Source organism: Protobothrops mucrosquamatus, unplaced genomic scaffold (assembly GCF_001527695.2).
Source record: "Protobothrops mucrosquamatus isolate PMUCROS unplaced genomic scaffold, P.Mucros_1.0 scaffold2057, whole genome shotgun sequence".
Lineage (NCBI taxonomy): Eukaryota > Metazoa > Chordata > Lepidosauria > Squamata > Viperidae > Protobothrops > Protobothrops mucrosquamatus.
Genome location: NW_015388162.1, coordinates 298472 through 318251, shown reverse-complemented (window position 1 = coordinate 318251; position 19780 = coordinate 298472). Strand labels below are relative to the sequence as shown.

The 19780-nt window shown below is 50.5% G+C and overlaps 1 protein-coding gene across 1 annotated transcript in view; it reads left to right on the top strand.

Annotated features, from left to right (window-relative positions):
- Nucleotides 1-19780, top strand: part of BOP1 (BOP1 ribosomal biogenesis factor) — a 61614-nt gene that overhangs the window by 1222 nt on the left and 40612 nt on the right. Inside the window, exon 2 of the mRNA XM_015823941.1 lies at nucleotides 10965-11069. Within this exon, the coding sequence (XP_015679427.1) occupies nucleotides 10965-11069 (105 nt within the window). The remainder of the gene's footprint in view (nucleotides 1-10964; nucleotides 11070-19780) is intronic.

Below are 19780 nucleotides of genomic sequence, written 5' to 3'. Positions count from 1 at the left end.
ATGTGCTGCCTATTCCTGGACACCCCAGGCTGCCAATAATTCTGTATTAACAAATTTAATAAGCAACCCATCAATCCCTTTATCCAGTTCATGGATAGAAGCATTGAATGATACCGGTCTCAAGACAGATCCTTGTGGGATCCCATTGGTCACTATTATCTATATGTAACCATGAGTGATGATTCTTTCAGTGTGGTTTGCCAGCCAGTTGTGGGCCCGTGCTACTGTCGTACCATCCAAGCCACATTTTAGCAGCCTATCAATGAGAATGTCAGAAATCAATGTAGATTGTATCTATACAACTCCTTTCATAATAGGTATCCTATTAAAGCATCTATTTTTGACAAAGCCATATTTGGCTTTAGGCAATCACGTTTGTGTTCAAAGTACTTGCAAATGGCCTTTATTATCTCCCCTGAAATGTTTTCAAGTTTTTGAATCACTGATCCATAATTAGAGGATCCTCTTTCCTGTAGGAAGAGTGGAATCCCACTTGCTGGTCTTCAGTCTTCTGGCATCTTCCTGGTTCTGCAGGATTCTTTAGAGATACCTGACAGAGGCCCAAAAAGCTCTTTGCCCTTCAGCCTGGCAAGGCATATTTCATCAGGGACTGGCCATATCTGGCTTAGCCAGAAGTTCCTTTCCGCATCTTTACTGGCCTGACCCTCCCCTGTTGAGTTCCTTCCTAGCCTGTGCTACTCAAATTGGCCTCTTCTGGATGCAGAGAGAGAGAAGGGCCAAGGAGATCTGAGTTGCTTTGCTTTTCCTTGATTGTTTAAGATCGCTTACCTGGAGTAACCATCACCTTTTGCTCCTCAGCATTCTGACTTTCAGTCGGGTGGACCTCAGCAGGTGAATTCATTCTATATAATCATCTGTTCCTTCCTTTTTCCTCCCTGGTATTGCTTTGTTCCTCTAAAACAGTGGCACATGGGTTTTAGAGTCCTGACTTGGCTGTTGTGCTGGTGGCATAAATCATCAGGAGAGAGAAGCATGAAGAAGGAACTGAGATGTGGCCTTGGGGGGAGTGCAGCTGTGCTGTTTTGAGGGCTGATTAGCTGGCCTGGCTTGTTGTGGGTCAGGTAGAGGCAGCGTTCCAATTGGTCAAGACCAGTGGTGGGATTCAGCCAGTTCGCACCAGTTCGGTTGTCCAAGCCCAGAATGGACTTTGAGAAGCGGCATCCACACAGAGAACCGGCTGTTCACCTATTTCAGGGTGTCAAACTGCCGGGCCACGGCCGGACACGTCATGCTGAAACTGCGCCCACCCCATTGCCGGTAATGGGGAAAAAATCACAATACGTTGCAACATGTGACGCTGCAAGTTTGATACCCCTGACATATTTGAATCCCACCACTGGTCAAGACTATTATGTAAGTGTTGAGGACTAAAGCAGGGAGCCTGCTATCTTAGGAACTGGCCTGATTACTGAAGAGAATGAGAGAAAAACAGAGATACGTTGCCACATTTTAGCAAGTGTTGCAGAATGTACTGATGGAGAGAAACATTCTAGTAAGTGTTCCAGAAAGTTAATTTGTGCAATCACAATTTCCTGGCCCGAAGGTGGAGAAAAGTAAAGACATTAATGCGAGACTTCCTGGCAGAAGAGAAGCAAAACCTCAGCTAGGAGGCCAAACGACACCCTAAACCTGGGGAAGGAGGGAGAAGGCTGGCTGCCTACGGACAGTTTTCCAGACTAGGATCCAGAGGGAGGTGCCTCGTGCAAGTCCATGGGAATTCTGCTCTGTGAAAGTGGAGAAAAGAGATCACGGGGAGCATAGGCGATTTTCCTTCTCATCATGGAGGAGGCAGAACTTTTACTGGAAAGCAAAATAGAAAAGGAAGAAAAAGCAGTGAGGAGTGTGTTTCTGCTTGGCCCTCTGATTTTTTTCAGCTTTCCTTTACCAGTTTTTCCCCCAGCCAGGATCAGGATGTTAAAATGAGGAGAGCTTCCAGTCATAAGAGTTGAATTCTTGTTCAACCGCCTGTCCAGGGCAAAAAAACCTCAAATCATTTCAGACACACTTTCATTATGAAAACTTAATGCCTTTTCTCATGTTTTTAGGCAAGTGTCAAGGTTCCGACTAATGAAACACTTCAAAGAACTTCCAGGCATTGTTTATCCTAAAAAGTCTTTATTCTTTGTGTGACAGAGTGTCCGCTCGGCCTGGAGGATGCCAAGATCTGAAATCTCCACCCCAGAGCAGTTATTTTGCTAGCATTTTTCCCTCCCTCTTTTGCTGTCATAATTCATGTTGTCCAACCAGCCTGGGGGGGGGGGGGGCAAAGGTTCACTTCCTTCTGAAGCCTGGGTAATTACTCTCTCAGATTCTTTCTTCCCCCTCCCAGCATCATCTGAATTAACTCTAAAAGTACCAGACAGTTCTGCATATTTCGTCAAAGCAAGAATATTCAATATTAGCAGCATTGACAGCAAGAGTAGGAATGCTTGCCATAAAGAAATGGGGCTTTTTTCTTTTTTTAATCTGAGGTTTGAAATAACAGGGCTTGCTGGAGGGCAGCTTCTGCCTGCATGTTATTCCAAGAGGTCTTCATGTTGGGACTCGTGTAAGTGACTTGATGGGACAGTTCCTGAGCCTCATGGAAGGGCAGAGAGGCCCACCTGTTCTCCTGAATTGAATCGTTCCACACCCATGCAGGCCCCTGGCAATAGCTTGTGGCTCCCATATGAGTGGCAGGTGGAGGACCACCAAAACACGTCACCTGTGGCTACTCAAACAACACTGTCTTGCTGATTACCCACGCACAGCTACTAGAGGACGGGCTTCCCTCACTTGATGCAGATTCATTCATGTGTGATTTGTCATTTTTATCCAGGAATTTGCTCTCTGTACAAGAAGACTACTTTGCAATTTGTACCGGCAGAGTCAGTTTGTGCCAAGACCTCTTCCTGCCGTGATGGGTGCATTTGCCGTTATGTTGTGCAGTTGTCCTAGCTGTGCATCCTGCCTCCTGCAGTAGCTGCTCCTGTTAACTCTGCGTTCAAATGGCAATCAGTCTCTTGTTGCAAAAGGGAAAGGAAAAGAAATCTCTTAATATTACAAACAAACTTTGGCATACCATGTGGCACTGAAGCTAGTGAAAGATCCAGTAATAAGATGAGCTTTAACCAGGGCAATAGCATTAGCGCTTAGACCAGGTTTAGGCAACCTTGGCTCTTTTATGACTGGTGGACCTCAACTCCCAGAATTCCTGAGCCAGCATGGCTCAGCTTGGAAACTTCTCCCTTTCCCCTCAGCATGGCTGGCTCAGGAATTCTGGGAGTTGAAGTCCACAAGTCATGAAGAGGCCATAGTTCCCCCATGCTGGCTCAGGAATTGTGGGAGTTGAAGTCCGCAAGTCATGAAGGGGCCAACGTTCCCCCATGCTCCTCAGGAATTGTGGGAGTTGAAGTCCACGAGTCATAAAAGAGCCAAAGTTGCCTATCCCTGGCTTAGACTTATATACCGCTTCACTGGGCCTTTTACAGCCCTCTCTGACCTATTTACAGTCTGTTGCCCCCAACAATCTGAGTCCTCATTTTACCGACCTCAGAAGGATGGAAGGCTGAGTCGACCTTGAGCCGGTGAGGATCGAACTCCTGGCAGCGGGCGAATTAGCCTGCAATACCGCATTCTAACCGCTGTGTGCAACCTAGCGAAGGGATCTAATCAAATTCTTAGTGGCCTGGTGTGCGGCTGTCTTTCTTGTTTGCCACGAGAGTCGTGTCCGTTGGAAACCCAACTGGGGAAAAGTTAGCACAAACGTTTTCTCTGTACGTGGAATAATGAGAAGAAAGCCTGTTTGAGAAAAATGGTGCTTTGAAAGAAGGCTCTAAAAATATATGGGAGCATTTGTCAATGCATACCGATTACGCCATTCTTTCTTTATTTTTATTAAATTTGTTTGCCACCCACCTCGCTGCGAGGCAACTCATGCCACTGGCAACCCTGTCTTTCCCTTCAGGTGTGTCTCTCTCACTTTATAAAAAGCAGTTTTATGCAGGGTTTTGGGGTAACGTAGCCCTCCAGTGAAACCGGTATCAGGCTGTTGTAGATTTCATTTGTGTCTTTCACTGATCTTTCTTTAAGCATCTGAGGCTTTTTGCCTCCTGGGTTTAGCATGACGTGAAATGCCAGCAGGGCTGCGGGGGGGGGGGGGGGATCAGAAATAGCAGCCAGATTGTGTGCCTCCACCTCACCTGACTGTAAAGGCCAAACACATTTTTCTTATGGCGTTTGTTGGTAATCTTTGGCTTTGTTCACTTAAAACAAAAGACCAATCTTTGGAGAAGCCTATCAAAAGCGACGGGAGGAAATTTTTCGTATTTATAGAACTCTTTGAATAGCAGATATTTGAAAAAAATATTTCTGAAAATGGCTATCCAGATTGGACATCCTGATTGTAGCATTGCAGAGCTTCAGCCAGCCCTAAAGTTTGCTTCAGACCAGTCTGGAGCACTGGGGGAGCTTCCAACCCCACACACACACACACACACACACACACACACACACACACACACCGCTGATCCTCAAGGCTGCTGCTCTGATGAAAGACGGGCTCTTCTTTTGTGAGGAAATTGGTGGACTGTGTCAAGTCAAGCACAGGACCATTAAGCAGCAGACCTGCCTCCGTCCATCCGTTCAGCAGCTGAGCTGCCAGGGGGCTGCTGGCTCCCTGCAGCCGTTGGTGGTGGCGGTGAAGGTAGATTTCAGCACCAGCCATTGTTCTGCTCCTTCCACCCGTCACCTGCAGCTCTGCTGAATCAGCAGCGCTGTGCAGTGAGTGACCTGACCACCTCACCTCAGCCCCCCCCCCTCAATTACTTCTTCCCATTGCTTCCCTGGCTGGGGGTTGCGTGCTGCCCTCTGGTGGTCTCCTGCCTGAATGTCTTAAGCGGTTGCTTGGTTGCAAGCGCTGATCCTGCCTGGTGAGCAGGAAGCAGCCGTTGACCAGAAAATCAAGGCCGAGTGAAATTCAGGAGCCAGAAAAATTCATGATGCTCCAAGAGAAATATTACGTGACTCTTGATATAAAAACTGCAAAGAAAAAACTATTTTTCTTCGCCTGCTACGTGAAGGCAGCCTTCGAGACCGGAAGACCAGCAGGCATGGAGACATCGTTGGCCAAGCCTGGAAGGACACTTTGGGGAGACATTAGTAGAGAGACGGTTGTTGGTATGTGGAGCGGCGAGCAGCCTGGCACCGGGCGCCCTGCTTCTCTTCCAAATAACTTAGGCCGGGCACCGAGAAAGCTTTTTGCTTCGAGGGCAGGGCTGGCACGTGCCTTGTCTTCCGAGCCGCATGTCCTCAGATGTACTGAGAAGCGTTTCAAGAACCGAAGAGCTAGAAAGATCTAGAGCCCTCGGAAGTGGCCAGAGAAGAGGCGGGGGGAGAGCTGGGCCCTCTGTTGCTGGCTAAATGGCTTGCAGACCCCTTTCTGCCTCCTGGACTTCTGCTCCAAGCCCACGGATGGGCCTGGAAGGGAGGAAGGGAGAGGGAGAGACAGACAAAACCTCTTTGATGCCAAAAGCCTGGGGAAAAAATTACTTCTGATCCGCCTTTTTCAAAGACTTTTCTAAAGCCTTTGTTTTTGCTGTAATCCCATCTTCGGGTTGGCCCTGTACTCTCTAGGCCCCCCTGCCCCACTTTCTCCCCTCGGCCAGGAGGGTGGAAGTCGGAGGGGGCACATGGGACTGTATTATAGGCTGCTTCTAGCAGAAGGTGATCACACACTGTACGGATTTTTACTACTCCCAGGAGGAGCGTTTTGTATGGCTGCCTTCCTGATTGTTCCACCAAATCCTCTGGCAAAACTCTCTCCAGGCCGGGTCCCCTCTGAGCGGGGGAGGAGGGCAAATCTCTTTTCCAGCAAAGGATGTGCACTTTTCCCGGCACCCGCGCGCTCGGCCAAAGTGTGGGTGCAGCTCGGGCTGCCAGGCCGTGGGCTGGAGTTTGGCAGGTGGGCCCTGGCTGGATCCCGTCCTGTCCCAGAATCTCAGTGTGGAGTATTTCACACGCTAAGCTCTGGGTGATTCTGGAGGAGGCCTTTCTTGGGTCTGGGGGGGCTGCCTAAGGGTGGGAGCTGGCCAGAAGGTCCTCGTGGCGGGAAGGCAGCAGCTTTTCCTGTTTTTTCTTGTAGCAGGACAGAGGAGGTTTCCTTGTGAAGTCGTAAGGAAGGACTGTTGATGGAGCAGGCGATCTCCGATGAAAGCCTCTGCAGCAGCTCAGTGCTGTTTGCCATTTGATCTCCCGTCTCATGTTTTTTGGCTTCAGCACAGCGGCCGTATTTTACCCCTACTTCCAAATAATCAAGTGCCCATCATCTGATCTTGTAGGAATCAATTGCATAATAAAGTATTGTTGTCGGCGCCTCTTGTCAGTCGCTTTCCTTGCAAAACATGAGAAGGAACCCGGTAGCACTTTTTCAGACCAACAAATTTTAGTACAAGGCAGAAATTTTGGAAATTTGCAGCTCACCTACACAGGCTGTGGCAGCTAGGCGGGCGGAAGATTTAAATTCAGGTTGCGGGGAGGTGATTTTTGCAGATTGCACGGGAGACAGTTTGCCAGCGTTTTATTGATTAACCATTGAGATGTGGTGCTAAAAACGTTTGTGTTTGTTGAAGTCCTGAAACCTTTTGATGTATGTAAGTTCAGCATTTCCTCCCTCAGTTGTGGTGCTTTTCCAGTCCTGGAAACTAGTGGGAAGAGGCTGAAACGTTCTGACATTAATTTGCCTGTGTTTAGAGCAGTGGTGGGGAATCTATGGCACGGGTGCCAGAGGCGGCACTCAGAGCCCTCTCTGTGGGCACACGAGCCGTCGCCCCAGTCCTAGGCCTTCAGCTGGGTTTTATAAAACCTTTTCGCTTTAGGCCTCCGCTACCGTGTGCAAAAAAAAAAAAGGTTCAATCTATCAGTCAATTTCAACTTCTCGCGGGGAAAAAAAAGATCTCGCAAAGTTGGAATTGATTGATTGAACTTTTTAGTCCCACCCAGCCTGCCGTTACCACCACAGCCACGCCCACCCAATGGGCCACACCCACCCCAATGGGCCATACCCAGCCAATGGGCCACACCCACCCGGCACCCGACGATGCATAAGTGGGTTTTGGGTTGCAGTTTGGGCCCTCGGTCTCTAAAAGGTTCACCATCACTGGTTTAGAGCAGGGGTAGTCAACCTTGGCTCTTTTATGACTCGTGGACTTCAATTCCCAGAATTCCTGAGCCAGCTCAGCTGGCTCAGGAATTCTGGGAGTTGAAGTCCACGAGTCATAAGAGAGCCAAGGTTGACTACCCCTGGTTTAGAGCAAGGTGTCCAGCCGTGGCAACATTAAGACCTGGGGCCTTTCAGAATTCTGGGCATTGGAAGTCCACAAGTCTTAAAGTTGCCACACTTGGACACTCCTGGTTTAGAGCCTTGATATCAAATACGTGTGCATCCATTCTTGCATTTCCTTCTGATTCTTCCCCCCCCCCTCCCAATAGACTAGCATTGCCTCTCCTTTTACATTTACATTGTCTACAATGAGAAGCGTCCATATATACCTGGGTGGCCGAGGTTTTAACGTTGTGGGGAAGGGTCAGGGTCTGAGGGAGTGACCTTGAGGGAGGAAGGGAAGAGTCTCTGCCTGGGGGGAAGATCAAATAAAAGGCAGAGGAGCCCACAGCTGCTCAAGGGACAGAGGAAGAAACTTGAAAAGGATCCACTCTCATGCATCAGACTCTGACAGCAGGAGCTCTGCGCTTTCAGACTTGCAAGATTCTGCTAATGTAGCCTTAGAGTAAAGCAGAATTAGCTCATCTGGTCCTGTTTCCTGTCTGGCTTACCTGGGAGGGCTGACAGGAAAAGAGGAGCTGGCCTGGTCTCTCTCTCGCTCTCGCTCTCGCTCTCGCTCTCCTCTGTCTTCCACGATGATGGAGAGAGAAGAAAGAGCCTCGGGGCTGCCTGGGCCAGCAGCGGGAAGCGGCTCGTCTGCTGCAGGGAGCGCGGCAGCCTTGTCTGACTGCACACGTTCGCCCAAGAGGCACGTGTGGCAGCTGCTTGTTTGTGCTAGAGCAGGGGTAGGCAACCTTGGCTCTTGTAGGACTCGTGGACTTCAACTCCCAGAATTCCTGAGCCAGTCTTGCGTGCAACCTGTGACCCACCAAGACCTCCTAGACCAGGGGTAGGCAACCTTGGCTCTTGTAGGAGTCGTGGACTTCAACTCCCAGCTGGCTCAGGAATTCTGGGAGTTGAAGTCCACGAGTCCTAAAAGAGCCAAGGTTGCCTACCCCTGTGCTAGAGGGACCCCTTGTCATTTTTTTCTGAGCAACACCGTACTGTAAGCGGTTACAGGTAGTCCTTGACTTACAACGATTCACTTAGTGACTGTTTAAAATTACAGCAGCCCTGAAAAAAGTGACTTACGACTGCTTTTCATACTTAGTGATCACTACAGCATGCCCGTGGTCATGTGATCAAAATTCAGCCGCTTGGCAGCTGACTCACCTTTATGACGGTTGCAGCGTCCCGGGGTCACATGATCCCCTTTTGCAACCTTCTGACAAGCAAAGTCAATGGAGGAAGCCAGATTCGCTTAACAACCGTGTCACTGTAAGGTTTCACTTAACAAATGTGGCAAGAAAAGTCGTAAAACGGGGCGAAATTCACCTAACAAATGTCTCTATTTAGCAACAGAAATTTTGAGCTCAATTGTGGTCGTAGGTTGAGAACTGCTGGTGCTTGTCTCTGGAGATAAAAGTAGCAAAGAAGTTGTGGACGGTGGCTAAAAGTTTCTGGACAAAAAGGCGTGGGGGAAACCCTTTTTCATGTGCTTTTCCACAATATCATAGATGTCAGATAGTCTGGCTGCTGCTTTTACTCAGGCAAATGGTTCTGGTTTATTGAGCTTGTATCCCGGTTTGTTCTAGGTCTGGTCATTTCTGCCTGCACGTAGCTTGGTCACCCTAAGACAAGTAATCACATAGATTTGATTGTTGGTGGAACAAGGAAACCCAGAGGCCATTCTTTCTTCAGCAATGCATTATCATAGTCTGCTTTGAAGAGCAGAGGTGGCATTGTTGTTGTTAGTTGCGAAGTCGTGGCTTAGGACCAGCCTTTGCCTTTATATACAGTACATCCATACAGTCTGGAAGGACTTATAGTTCCAAGGTTGGGTACCTCTGATCTAAATCAAGAGGTGGTGGCAGAGAAAAGCTTTGTGTGAAGAGGACATTTCGCTTCTCATCCAAGAAGCTTCATCAGTTCACGGTGAACTGATGAAGCTTCTTGGATGAGATACGAAATGTCTTTTTGCCACAAGTAAAAACCAGTCCAGTTGTCTTTTGGAAAAGCGCCTTTGAGGTACCCGTGGGAAACTCCAGTTCAGTTTCCTTCCTTTAAAATATACTTCTGAAAAGAATTGGGATGAAATCTTCTATCTTATATTATATTATTATATTATATTATTATATTATATTATTACATTATTATATTATATTATAATATTATATTATATTTATTTATTATATTATATTATATTATATTATATTATATTATATTATATTATATTATATTATATTATATTATATTATATTTATTATATTATATTTATTATATTATTATATTATATTATATTATTATTATTATATAAAAATGTAAATGTTCGTTTGTTCAAAATCTTAAATCTCTGAAAGTTCTTCACCGATTGCTTTGAAATTTTGACACAACGTTGCATTCGAATACACACGTGTTTTTATATACCTATATTATATAGATTCACACATGTGATAGGTAAAAACATGCTTTTTTGAAAAACAGCGCCATCTGTTGGACGTAAAAGCAGCACACGCTTTTACCAGACTGAGCCACAGCAACGCGTGGCTGGGTACAGCTAGTTTGAAAATAAGTTTTGGGCCACACTTCTTGTTAGTTGCGAAGTCATGTCCGACCCATCGCGACCCCATGGACAACGTTCCTCCAGGCCTTCCTGTCCTCTGCCATCTTCTGGAGTCCATTGAAGCTCAGGCCTCCTGCTTCAGTGACTCCATCCAGCCCCCTCATTCTCTGTCGTCCCCTTCTCTTGCCCTCCATCTTTCCCAGCATCAGGTCCTTCTCCAGGGAGTCCTTCCTTCTCCTTAGGTGGCCAAAGTACTTGAGTTTCCACTTCAGGATCTGGCCTTCTAAAGAGCAGTCGGGGTGGATCTCCTCTAGGACCGACCGGTTGGATCGCCTTGCAGTCCAGGGGACTCGCAGGAGTCTTCTCCAGCACCAGAGTTCAAAGGCCTCCATTCTTTGACGCTCAGCCTTTCTTATGGTCCAACCTTCACAGCCATACGTTGCAACTGGGTGGCATAAATGAAGGCAAATATACGTGTCCCTGGATAACATTGCAGTGTCCAGTTTTGGGTCAGTCACCAGGACCAGAGGCTTAGTCTTCCAAACTTTTGAACCCGAGCCACAGCCCATCCTCAGGGAATGTCTCTCCCCCAGAATGCACCGGGGGCACAGCCTTCGAAGAGCGGTTGTGTGTTTTTGTCAGTCTGTATGTCAACCTTTAGAGTTTTCAGAGACCGAGGAAAATTCAAGAACAAACTCTTGGGAAAAGGTCTAATAAGAAATCACCCCTGAATACTTTCAGCGTCAGAAAGAGGCAACCCCAAATACCTGACTGAATCCAAAGAGTGGGGAAGGTTATATTCCAGAACGAAGAGACTGGGGAAAGGAGCAAATCCTATGGCCTTTTTTCTTACTCCTCACTCTTTGGAATCCTCCCCTCCGTTCTGGGCGCCAGGGCCTCGTGAAGGGGCTAGGGAAGGCCGGGCGGTGTGTCGTGATGGGTGCTGAAGCCGCATTTGAGGTGTATCATCCCTCAGGGATCCCTCCCTGGCGTGGCTTCTGGCTCTTCCGCAGAGCCTGGGAGGGTCTCCAGACTCGTCTGCTGCCTTTGCATGATAGCTGTTCCTGTCGTCCTGTTTTGCAGGCTGGAGAAGCAACAGAGCTGGGTCCTAACATCAGGAGCACAGCAACCCCTCAGCAAGAGCCTCCCGTGCAGAATGAGTACGAGCAAGACAGCTCCGATGAGGAGGTAAGTTCATCTCAGCTCCTTGTGGTGGTCAGGCAGTGGTGGCGTCTCTGGCTACGTGGGGTGAAGGGGGGTGCAGGCCCCTCGGCCAACCGAGGCCGTCTGCTGCCTTTGGGCGAGAAGAACGGTGGAGAGAGCGTTGCTCATCCTTGGGCCCAGTGATGCTGGACGGCTGCAACCTTTGCTGTTTGGGGAAGGTGGTTGGAAAGAGAGTCTTGGGGAGGAGGCAATGGATTCCCTGGACCCATTTCAGGTTGTGATATGGGGGGGCAGTCTTGGTCGTGCTGATCGATGGCCTTTGTGGAGTCAGAAGGGCAGTGGGGGCCTCCTTGTCGTGCCTGATCTCCCAACGGCTTTCAAGCTGCCCATTATGGTGTCCTGGATGAGTGGCGCTGGCTGGGAATGAAGGGCGCCGTGTTACAGTGGCTAGAGTGAGACCCATACAGGTAGTCCTCGACTTACAACAGTTCGTTTAGCAACCGTTCAAAATTACAACAGCACTGAAAAAAGTGACCTAGGACTGTTTTCACACAACCGTTGCAGCATCCCCACGGTCTCATGATCAAAATGTGGACGTTTGATAACTGGCTCATATTTATGACCGTCGCAATATTCCCGGGGGGGTCACGAGATCCCCTTTTGCGTCCTTCTGACAAGCAGAGTCGATGGGGAAGCCAGGCTAACTTAATGACCGCGTGACTCACTTAACAACCGCAGTGAGTTCCTTAACAGTTGTAGCGAGGACCCCCTTAGACTGGCCACAGGGTCGTCGTTGGGAGACCGGAAGGACCAGGTTGGGGGACAGATCGTGGAGGAGAGAAACCTGTGCACTTGGTTGCTGAGAGTTAACCCTGACTTGATGGCACAAAGTCAAATAATGTTTCTCGCCCTTTTGACCCAGCAGAAACCGCAGTGAACTGCGCTGGCCCGAAAGATGTGGAAGTGATTAGTCTGGAATAGAGGTTGAGTGCGTAATGAGATATATGGGCCTACCAAATGTGTCCGCGTGCAAATGTCTTGAGCACAACCCAAGTTTAAGCGCTTTCAAGTCGGAGTCCAAGGTCTCTCCTTCACAGCCGGTCCTCTTTCAGGGCCCCAGCGGTGGGGAGGAAGGGGACGGTTCAACACCCGTTGACATCCCAGCAGCTTCCAGTGGCTCCGTTCCTGCTCGCTGGCCTGCCCACTTTTCTGGAATTGCATTTATCTGTCTCCCAGCAGAGCCCCGGTGCTTCTGCTCCCGGGGCCCAGGATGTACTCTCGGCATGTGCCTCTGGCCACAGGTGTCCCCGGTGTCCGAGGTCCCCGTTACGCTTACCTATAAAATCGCTTGTAAAGTGGCAGCCCTGGCAGTGCCTGCATCCCAAGGGGGGGTGAACGTTGATCTTGGAGGGGCTGCAAGCCACATTCCCGATTGGCTGTCGGGTTGCAAGAGACCCTCCCGTGGTGCGCTGCCATCGCCGGAAGGGGCAGGGCAGAGCCTTTTAGTTGATTGAGAGGAGTGATTAGAAACGGGGCATGGAGAAAAGAGTCGGGGGTGTAGCGGAGAAGGCCAGAGCATTTTGCGATTTGGTGAGAAACGGTTCTGGTGAAGGGAGGCCTTGCAGCCAAAGGAACAAAGGGAGGATTGGAGGATCTCTTAGGGGAAAAGATGGCCGAGGGGGGAAGAGATTTAAATTAGGGTTCGTGCCGTGGTTGATAGGCAGTAGCAACCAGGGAGAAAAAGGGGCTGAGCCTTTGGACTGGCCCTCTGCTTCCTGTGGAGCAGTGGGCACCGGCTGCTGCTGCTGGAGACGGGACACTGGATGCCCAGCGAGTGGCCGAATGGGCCAGGTGTCTCAGCCCTCCGTGAGCAGCTCAGGGCCCTCTCTTCTCTGGCCAGAGTTCGCCTTGGAGGGCAGGCTTGGAGCTCAAGGGTGCCAAGAGGTCACCACCTTTGCCCTTTCCCACCATCCCTTCTGCTTTGGCCCCTCTGCCTCTTGGGGGGATTCTGCTCCCCCCCCATCACCGGTGCCCATGCTTGCTGTGCCCAGGCAGCTTCCTGTACCAGCTTCCAGATGCCACGGCCGACGGCAGCGCTTTGTGGTGAAGTTGTGGGTTGAGAAAGAGAAGCCCTTCCAGCCCCACAGCTTGGTCTCCCTCCCAGGCGAGTCTATCCAGCTGGATGATGGTTTCCAGCACCTGGGCTGACAGTGTCATCAGTCCTGGGAGCGGCAAGGGGCCTGTTGCTGGATGCTGCGGTGGGAATTGGGAGGGGGGCAGCTTTCTGTGAGACAGGGCAGGGCCCCCAGTGCCAGGCAGCCGCCCCTGAGGACTATGGGGCTGTATGCCCAGAGGCATAAGATGGGGCATAATGCAAAAGCGTGTTTAGGTCTCAGGGTTCAAAAAGACGGGGTACTGTGGACACCCAAGCGTGGAGAGAGGGGGGGCCCAGTGTGGTTACAGGGATCTTCCTTTCCTCCAGGAAGCCAACCGTGTTGCTGTTTGGTGTACGAGGGATCTCCCAAATCCTTGGCTCACCTGGCCTCTGGCAACACCTTAACAATGGGAGGCAGGTGAAGAAGGGGCCTGTGTGGCAGCACAATGGACTTCCTCAGCCTGACGCGGGTGCGAGGTCGCCCCACTTCCTCCTTCCTGGCGCTCTTGCTCAGTTCCTTCCACTTCTGCCCTCCCCTCCTCTCCCCTCCCCTCCTTACCTGGGGGGCTTTGGAAGCGCTCGACAACACTCAGCCGGGCAGACTAAACTTCCTGCCCTGTTGGCAGCCCTGGCACCTGCCCAAGCCGGGTCCCTGCTGCCTGTTCTGGGGAGAGACACAGCCAGATGAAGGGGCTTCCTGGCGTGGCTCGGCTGGGTCCCTTACAACCCCTCGGCCCTTCTCCTTGTGCCCCTGTCCCAGCTGGGGAAAGCAAAGGTCCCACCTGGGCGGATACGTCAGGTGGAGCCGGGCGGAGGGATCTCCGGGCTGAGCCATTTCTTCCCCCACCCTGAGTGGGCCGAGCAAGGCCTTCCTCCCTCCTCCCCCCCCTTCGGCTGCTGGAGATGAATGGCCAGGAGCTGGAGAGGCTGTCAAGGCCACGCGGGGAGGAAGCAGTTTGGGGGCTCTCCTTTGCTTCTGCTTCCTCCCACAATGACTATTCCATATGTCAGCGGGTAAGAACCCCCCCCCCTCTCCCGTCGAGGGCTCCTCTGTTCCAAGCCCCCTCCCTGCCCTTGCCTGGGATGCAGCTGACTGGGGGGGGAGCTCTCCTTCCAGTAGCAGATAGCAGGCGCAGGGCTGGTGGTGGTGGTGGGGGGGGGGAGATGGCCTTCTTGGACGGCCAGAGACTGGCCAGCGTCCCTGAATGCATCACCCAGCCTGGGCAGCTCCAGCGCTCTGCTCTGCCAGGTTTTTTTCTGCTTCGTTATTTTTTTTTCCTAGGAGATTCTAGTGTGGTGCGGCAGATAAGCATAAATTACAGCTAAAACCTTTAGAAGGGATTAACTAGCAAACTGAGCAAATAACCTAGAAAACTATAGGTCCAGGGTCCCCAACCTTGGCCGCTTTAAGACTTGTGGACTTCAACTCCCAGAATTCCTCAGCCAGCAAAGCTGGCTGAGGAATTCTGGGAATTGAAGTCCACAAGTCTTAAAGCGGCCAAGGTTGGGGACCCCTGACCTATAGGTGCTCTGCAGGTTCCCCTTCCTTCTTCCTGTGTGCCTGCGTGCTGGCTGAGCTTTGTGGTTTTTACTCATCTCGGCCTCAAGCACGCAGAGCTGTAGGAGGTCATCTCAGCTGCCAGCCTGTGGGAGGCTCCACACGACTGGGCTGGCGTTACTGGGACTCTTCAGGCCCCGGCAGGGCCAGAGGCTGCATCTGGGCCCGCTCCTAGGGGTCAGTAGCTAATTCGGGAATCCATCTGAACTGCACCTAAAAATGCTGCATGCAAAAATGTTTTTGGGTCTCAGAAAAAGCACACACCTGGGAGGGTCCTGCAGCACACCGAGAGGGCCCCCCTCGGAGGGCACCGGCCCTTCTCCCCACGGGGGGGGGGGATTTGGTGAAGGGCCTGCCTGGGAGGTCTTTGCGCTGAGGAGCTGCACATCCTCCCCTTGAACTGCGCCCAGCAGTGAGTGGATGAGCCCCAACTGAGGGAGGGGCAGCCTGGACTGTACCAGGAATGCTTGGCTAAAGGCAGAGGAAGGGAGCCAGCTTCCCGATTAGGGAAACAACCCCCCCCCCCTCACTCCACCCCGGCACGATGCCTCAAATCCCTGGAGGAAAGAGGCGGCATCTCGGGAATGGCTGGGAGGAAAGTCTCTTTGGTCCAAGGTGCCAGAACAGGGCAGGGGTAGGACACAGGGGTGGGACTGCCTGGTTTTTTTCTTCTTCTTTTCTTTTCTTTTGGGGTGTTTCATTTTTGCTCTTCCCCCTGCTTCATGATTCCTGAACATTAGCAGGGAAGTGCTCCTTTCTCTGTCGCTGGCTGCTGAGTTCCAGCTGGGATGGAGAAGAGGGGTTGACGATTGCAGGTCGCCCCGTCAGCTGTAGGTTTCCTTAGTCTTGTGAATGGGAAAGCCATCAAGGCCAAACACCCACATCACCATTTTTGAAAAGCCAGTCAGCTTAATCCCTGCTTTAGGCCGAGGGGAAACGCAGCCGGTCCTCTGGAGGAACCGCAAGGGGAGTTCCACAGAGGGCAGCCCTGCCTCACCTGCCAGTCAGAGTATTTGGAGAACGTCAGCAGGCAGCGCTCGCTCGCTCGGGGTTTTCCAGCAATCTTTGAGGAAGTTCCTCCCCAAAGGTTGTTCTTTCCTGGATCATTGCCTGGTTAAAAAAAACAGAACGAATAATAGGTGGTTTCTCAGTGGTGAGTTTTTTTGCCTAAAAAAGCAGAAGGCTCCGTTTTGCCCTGCAGCTGTTGGAACTGCTGCAGTTAAGATTTTGAGCGGCTTTCCTGGCTAATGGCAAAGAAATTGTTCTGAAACATTTGATATATTCTTTGTTAGATTTGTGCGCTGCCTGCCTTCCAGGAGCTCGAGGCAGAGGCTGCCCAGTTCTTCCGACAGCAGCCCCGTGGGGTTAGGATTGGGGTCGGGAACTGAAGGGCAGTTGGAAAGTTTTGCTCAGAATCTCCAGCCCTGGCCGGTCCCTTGAACGGCGCTGGGAACAATTAAACCCTGTGCGTCTGAGAGCAGCATTTATAGGCCTCCCTGTAACCGAATTCTGACTCTCTCCCCAAGAGCAAAGCCTTTCAGGATCTCCCTGGTTGCCGAGGGGAGACGCTGGCATCCTGGCATTCAAAGTATTCTGCAGGCTATTCCCCCCCCCTCCAAGCTGCATTAGAACATAGAATCCTAGGCTGGGAGGGACCTTGGAGGTCTTCTAGTCCAACCCCCTGCCTAAAGCAGGAGACCTTCTACCATCCTGGACCAATGGTTGTCCAGTCTCTTCTGGAAAGTCTCCAGTGATGGAGCATCCAATGGAGGCAAGCCGTCCCACTGACGGATTGTTTTCACTGTCAGGAAAGGTCTCCTTAGTTCTTGGATCTCTGATGATCTCCTAGCCGTTACTTCTTGTCCTGTTGACAGGAGCCCCTCTTCTCTGGGACGGCCCCACAAGTGCTGGAAGACAGCTGTCCCGTCTCCCGTAGCCCTTCTCTTCACCAGGCCAGACCTACCTGGTTCCCTTGACCATTTGTCATACAGGTCAGCCTCTGGAGCCCTTACTGCCTCGTTGCCAGTCTTCTACTGGGCCAGGCTGGACAGATGGCTTGGTGTGCTGCTGCCCTCCGAGGGGACGGGGCCTGTGGGCACACAGGGTGCTCTGGCTGAGCCAGTTGGCAGCACTTTTTACCGGGCAAAACATATCCTGTGGCTCTGGCTGGAGGGAGAGGCAAGCTAGGTGGGTGGGTGGGTGGGGATGCTGCCCACCCTAGCAAGGTAGGCCGAAGACCCTTTGGGACTACCCAAGAAGACAGCTGCCCTTTCCGTTTGGAAGGGGTGTGTTGGGGGCCCTGGGCAGCGCGAGAGATGCCCTCAAGAAAGAGGGGAGGAAGGTCTTGGCCCCCCTCCCGTCCCAAGACTGAATCTTGAAACCCTCGCGTAGAAGCAGATTAATGTGGGAGGAGGAGGAGGGGGGGGCTGGCAGGGAGAATTTCTTTATCCTGGAAAAAATGACATCAGTGAATAGCTTAAAAACGATCATCTTTCTCTGACCCAGAAAGGGAGAGAAACCCACAGCAGCTTTGAGGTGAAGAGTGGAAAATTTTTTCCCATTTATTTTCCCCCTCTGTGTGTTGGATCTGTCTCAGCTGATGGGCTGCCCTTTTGGAAAGACGGCTGCCTCCGTTTCAGAGGGGTCTGCGGGGACCCTTGCCTCATTGCTGCTGGAAGCAGAGAGAGAGAGAGAGAGAGAGGAAGGAAGGAAGGAAGGAAGGAAGGAAGGAAGGAAGGAAGGAAGGAAGGAAGGAAGGAAATAAATGTAATCAAACCAGCTGCATCTGGTACTCTCGGCATCTCTCATCTAGTGGTGGTGTCCAGCCTTTCCCTACCATTTTGGGCTTGCCCTGCTTGAAATCCGTGACCCTGTGTCCTGGTGTCGTTGTGGCATAGGTTTCTATGCCAAGTGTATTTATTTTAACTCTGAGTAAGTCCTGATGGCACGTAGTAGAGATGGTGAATGTTAAGGAGAGAAGTGAGGTCACCGTCTGGCTAACGGCAGAAACCTCCTCCTTCGTGGTGTCCCCAGTAGCTCAGCATAAATTGACAGGCCTTCCCTTTCCCCAATCTCTCTGTTTCTCCGCAATCAGCTAGCCGGACACGGGAGGGACAGTAAGGCCGAGCTGCTCTTGAATTGAAAATAGTTGTGAGGGTTCACGATCCTAAAAATGCTTTTCCGGAGATGAATCGACCGTCCAGATAAAGGCCATGAATGTAGTAGCTGCTGTTCAAGTCATGTCAGTAGCTAGTTTTTCTTCTGTTTTTCTTCAATTCTGGGCTTTAAGCGTCTTGCAAATTAGGGGAATACTTTTGATTTAACAGTGGGGAATTATTTTTCCAAAATAAGCCAGAAGATCAAGCTACGCGTGCTTATTTGTTATTTTGAAAAAAGGTTTAGGCATGCTAGTGCCACTTCTGTACCTGATAAGGCCCGATTGGTTCACTAAAAATTGGATTAGATCCGGCTCAAATATCAGGCAAATTGCTCCTTCCTTGCTTGGCAAAATGCCAAAACCCTGCAAGTGTTTTGTAGACTTTGTGGGAGTTAATGAAGACATTGCCTCAGTGTAGATTGCAGACTTTTCATGAGCAATGCAGAGTGCTGAGGCTGTTGTGTGACTTCACTTGTATGAAATGAAGCTGCCTCCTCTCTGTTACCAGCTGCTTTGTATGTGGCGGAATAAAGACGGTTGGTGGAAACCCCGTAGAAATGGCATTTTTACCCTGACAATCCAGAAACATCCTGTTTTTTATAAAATAACTCTATGGACCCGGTGGAAAAGAATCTATAATAAAAGAATCTATAATATGTAAGGTCTCCAACGTTGGCAACTTTAAGGCTGCCAGAATTCCCATTCTGTTCTTTGTGGATGTGTTGTTTTTTTCTACAGGGGTTTTCTTTACACTTTAATGCTTTGAGTGGCACCCTGCCCACACTTGAGAGGGAGATGGACGGTCTCTAAATTAGACAGACAGACGTGTCAGATTTTGCTCCTTTATTTACTGAGCCTCAGGCTTCCTGGGGGTGGCATTTGGTGTGGAAGGCTTCTCGGTCTAGCCCAGGGGTAGGCAACCTGGGCTCTTTTATGACTGGTGGACTTCAACTCCCAGAATCCCTGAGCCAGCTATGCTGAGGGGAAAGGGAGAGGTTTCCAAGCTGAGCCATGCTGGCTCAGGGATTCTGGGAGTTGAAGTCCACCAGTCATAAAAGGGGCCAAAGTTTCCCCCATGCTGGCTCAGGAATTCTGGGAGTTGAAGTCCACCAGTCATAAAAGAGCCAAGGTTCCCCACCCCTGGTCTAGGGCACTAGCCCTTAGGACAGGCTCACTTGGGGGGCTAAGATTAATTTTAAAGGGGAGAAATGGTAACCAGCATGTGCTGATGAAATAGGGGTAGTTCTCAACTTACAACAGTTCATTTAGTGACGGTTCACAATTATAATGGCACTGGAAAACGTGACTTATAACCGTTTTTCACAGGTGCAGCCTTTGCAGCCTCCCTTTGATCGTGTGATCAAAACGCAGCTGCTTGGCAACTGGTTCATGTACTTAACGGCCATTGCTGGGTCCCAGAGGGGTCACGTGGTCCCCTTTTGCGACCTTCTCTCCAGCAGAGTCAATGGGGAAAGCCAGATTCACTTAACAACCAGGTCACTATCTTATCGACTGGAGCGATTCACTTAACCACTGTGGGAAGGAAGTTTGTAAAATTGGGCAAAACTCGCTTAACAAATGTTTCGCTTAACAACAGAATTTTTGGGCTCTGTTGTGGTCGTAAGTGGAGGACTACCTGTAAGTGGGGGGCTCCTTGAGGTGAGACTGCAGAGAGAGCAGTCAACCTGGTCGGTGGCCAGAGCACCCTGAGCAACATTTGTACGTTAGAAAGGGAGAAATCTTTTATTTTTTTAAAAAAAATGATATTTTATGAAAAAAAACACGGAGCAAGCGGAACGGGGTTGTCCATTAAAGGGAGTAGTTTAAACACCTCTCCGCAGGAGACCCCGTTGCGATGTACGTTC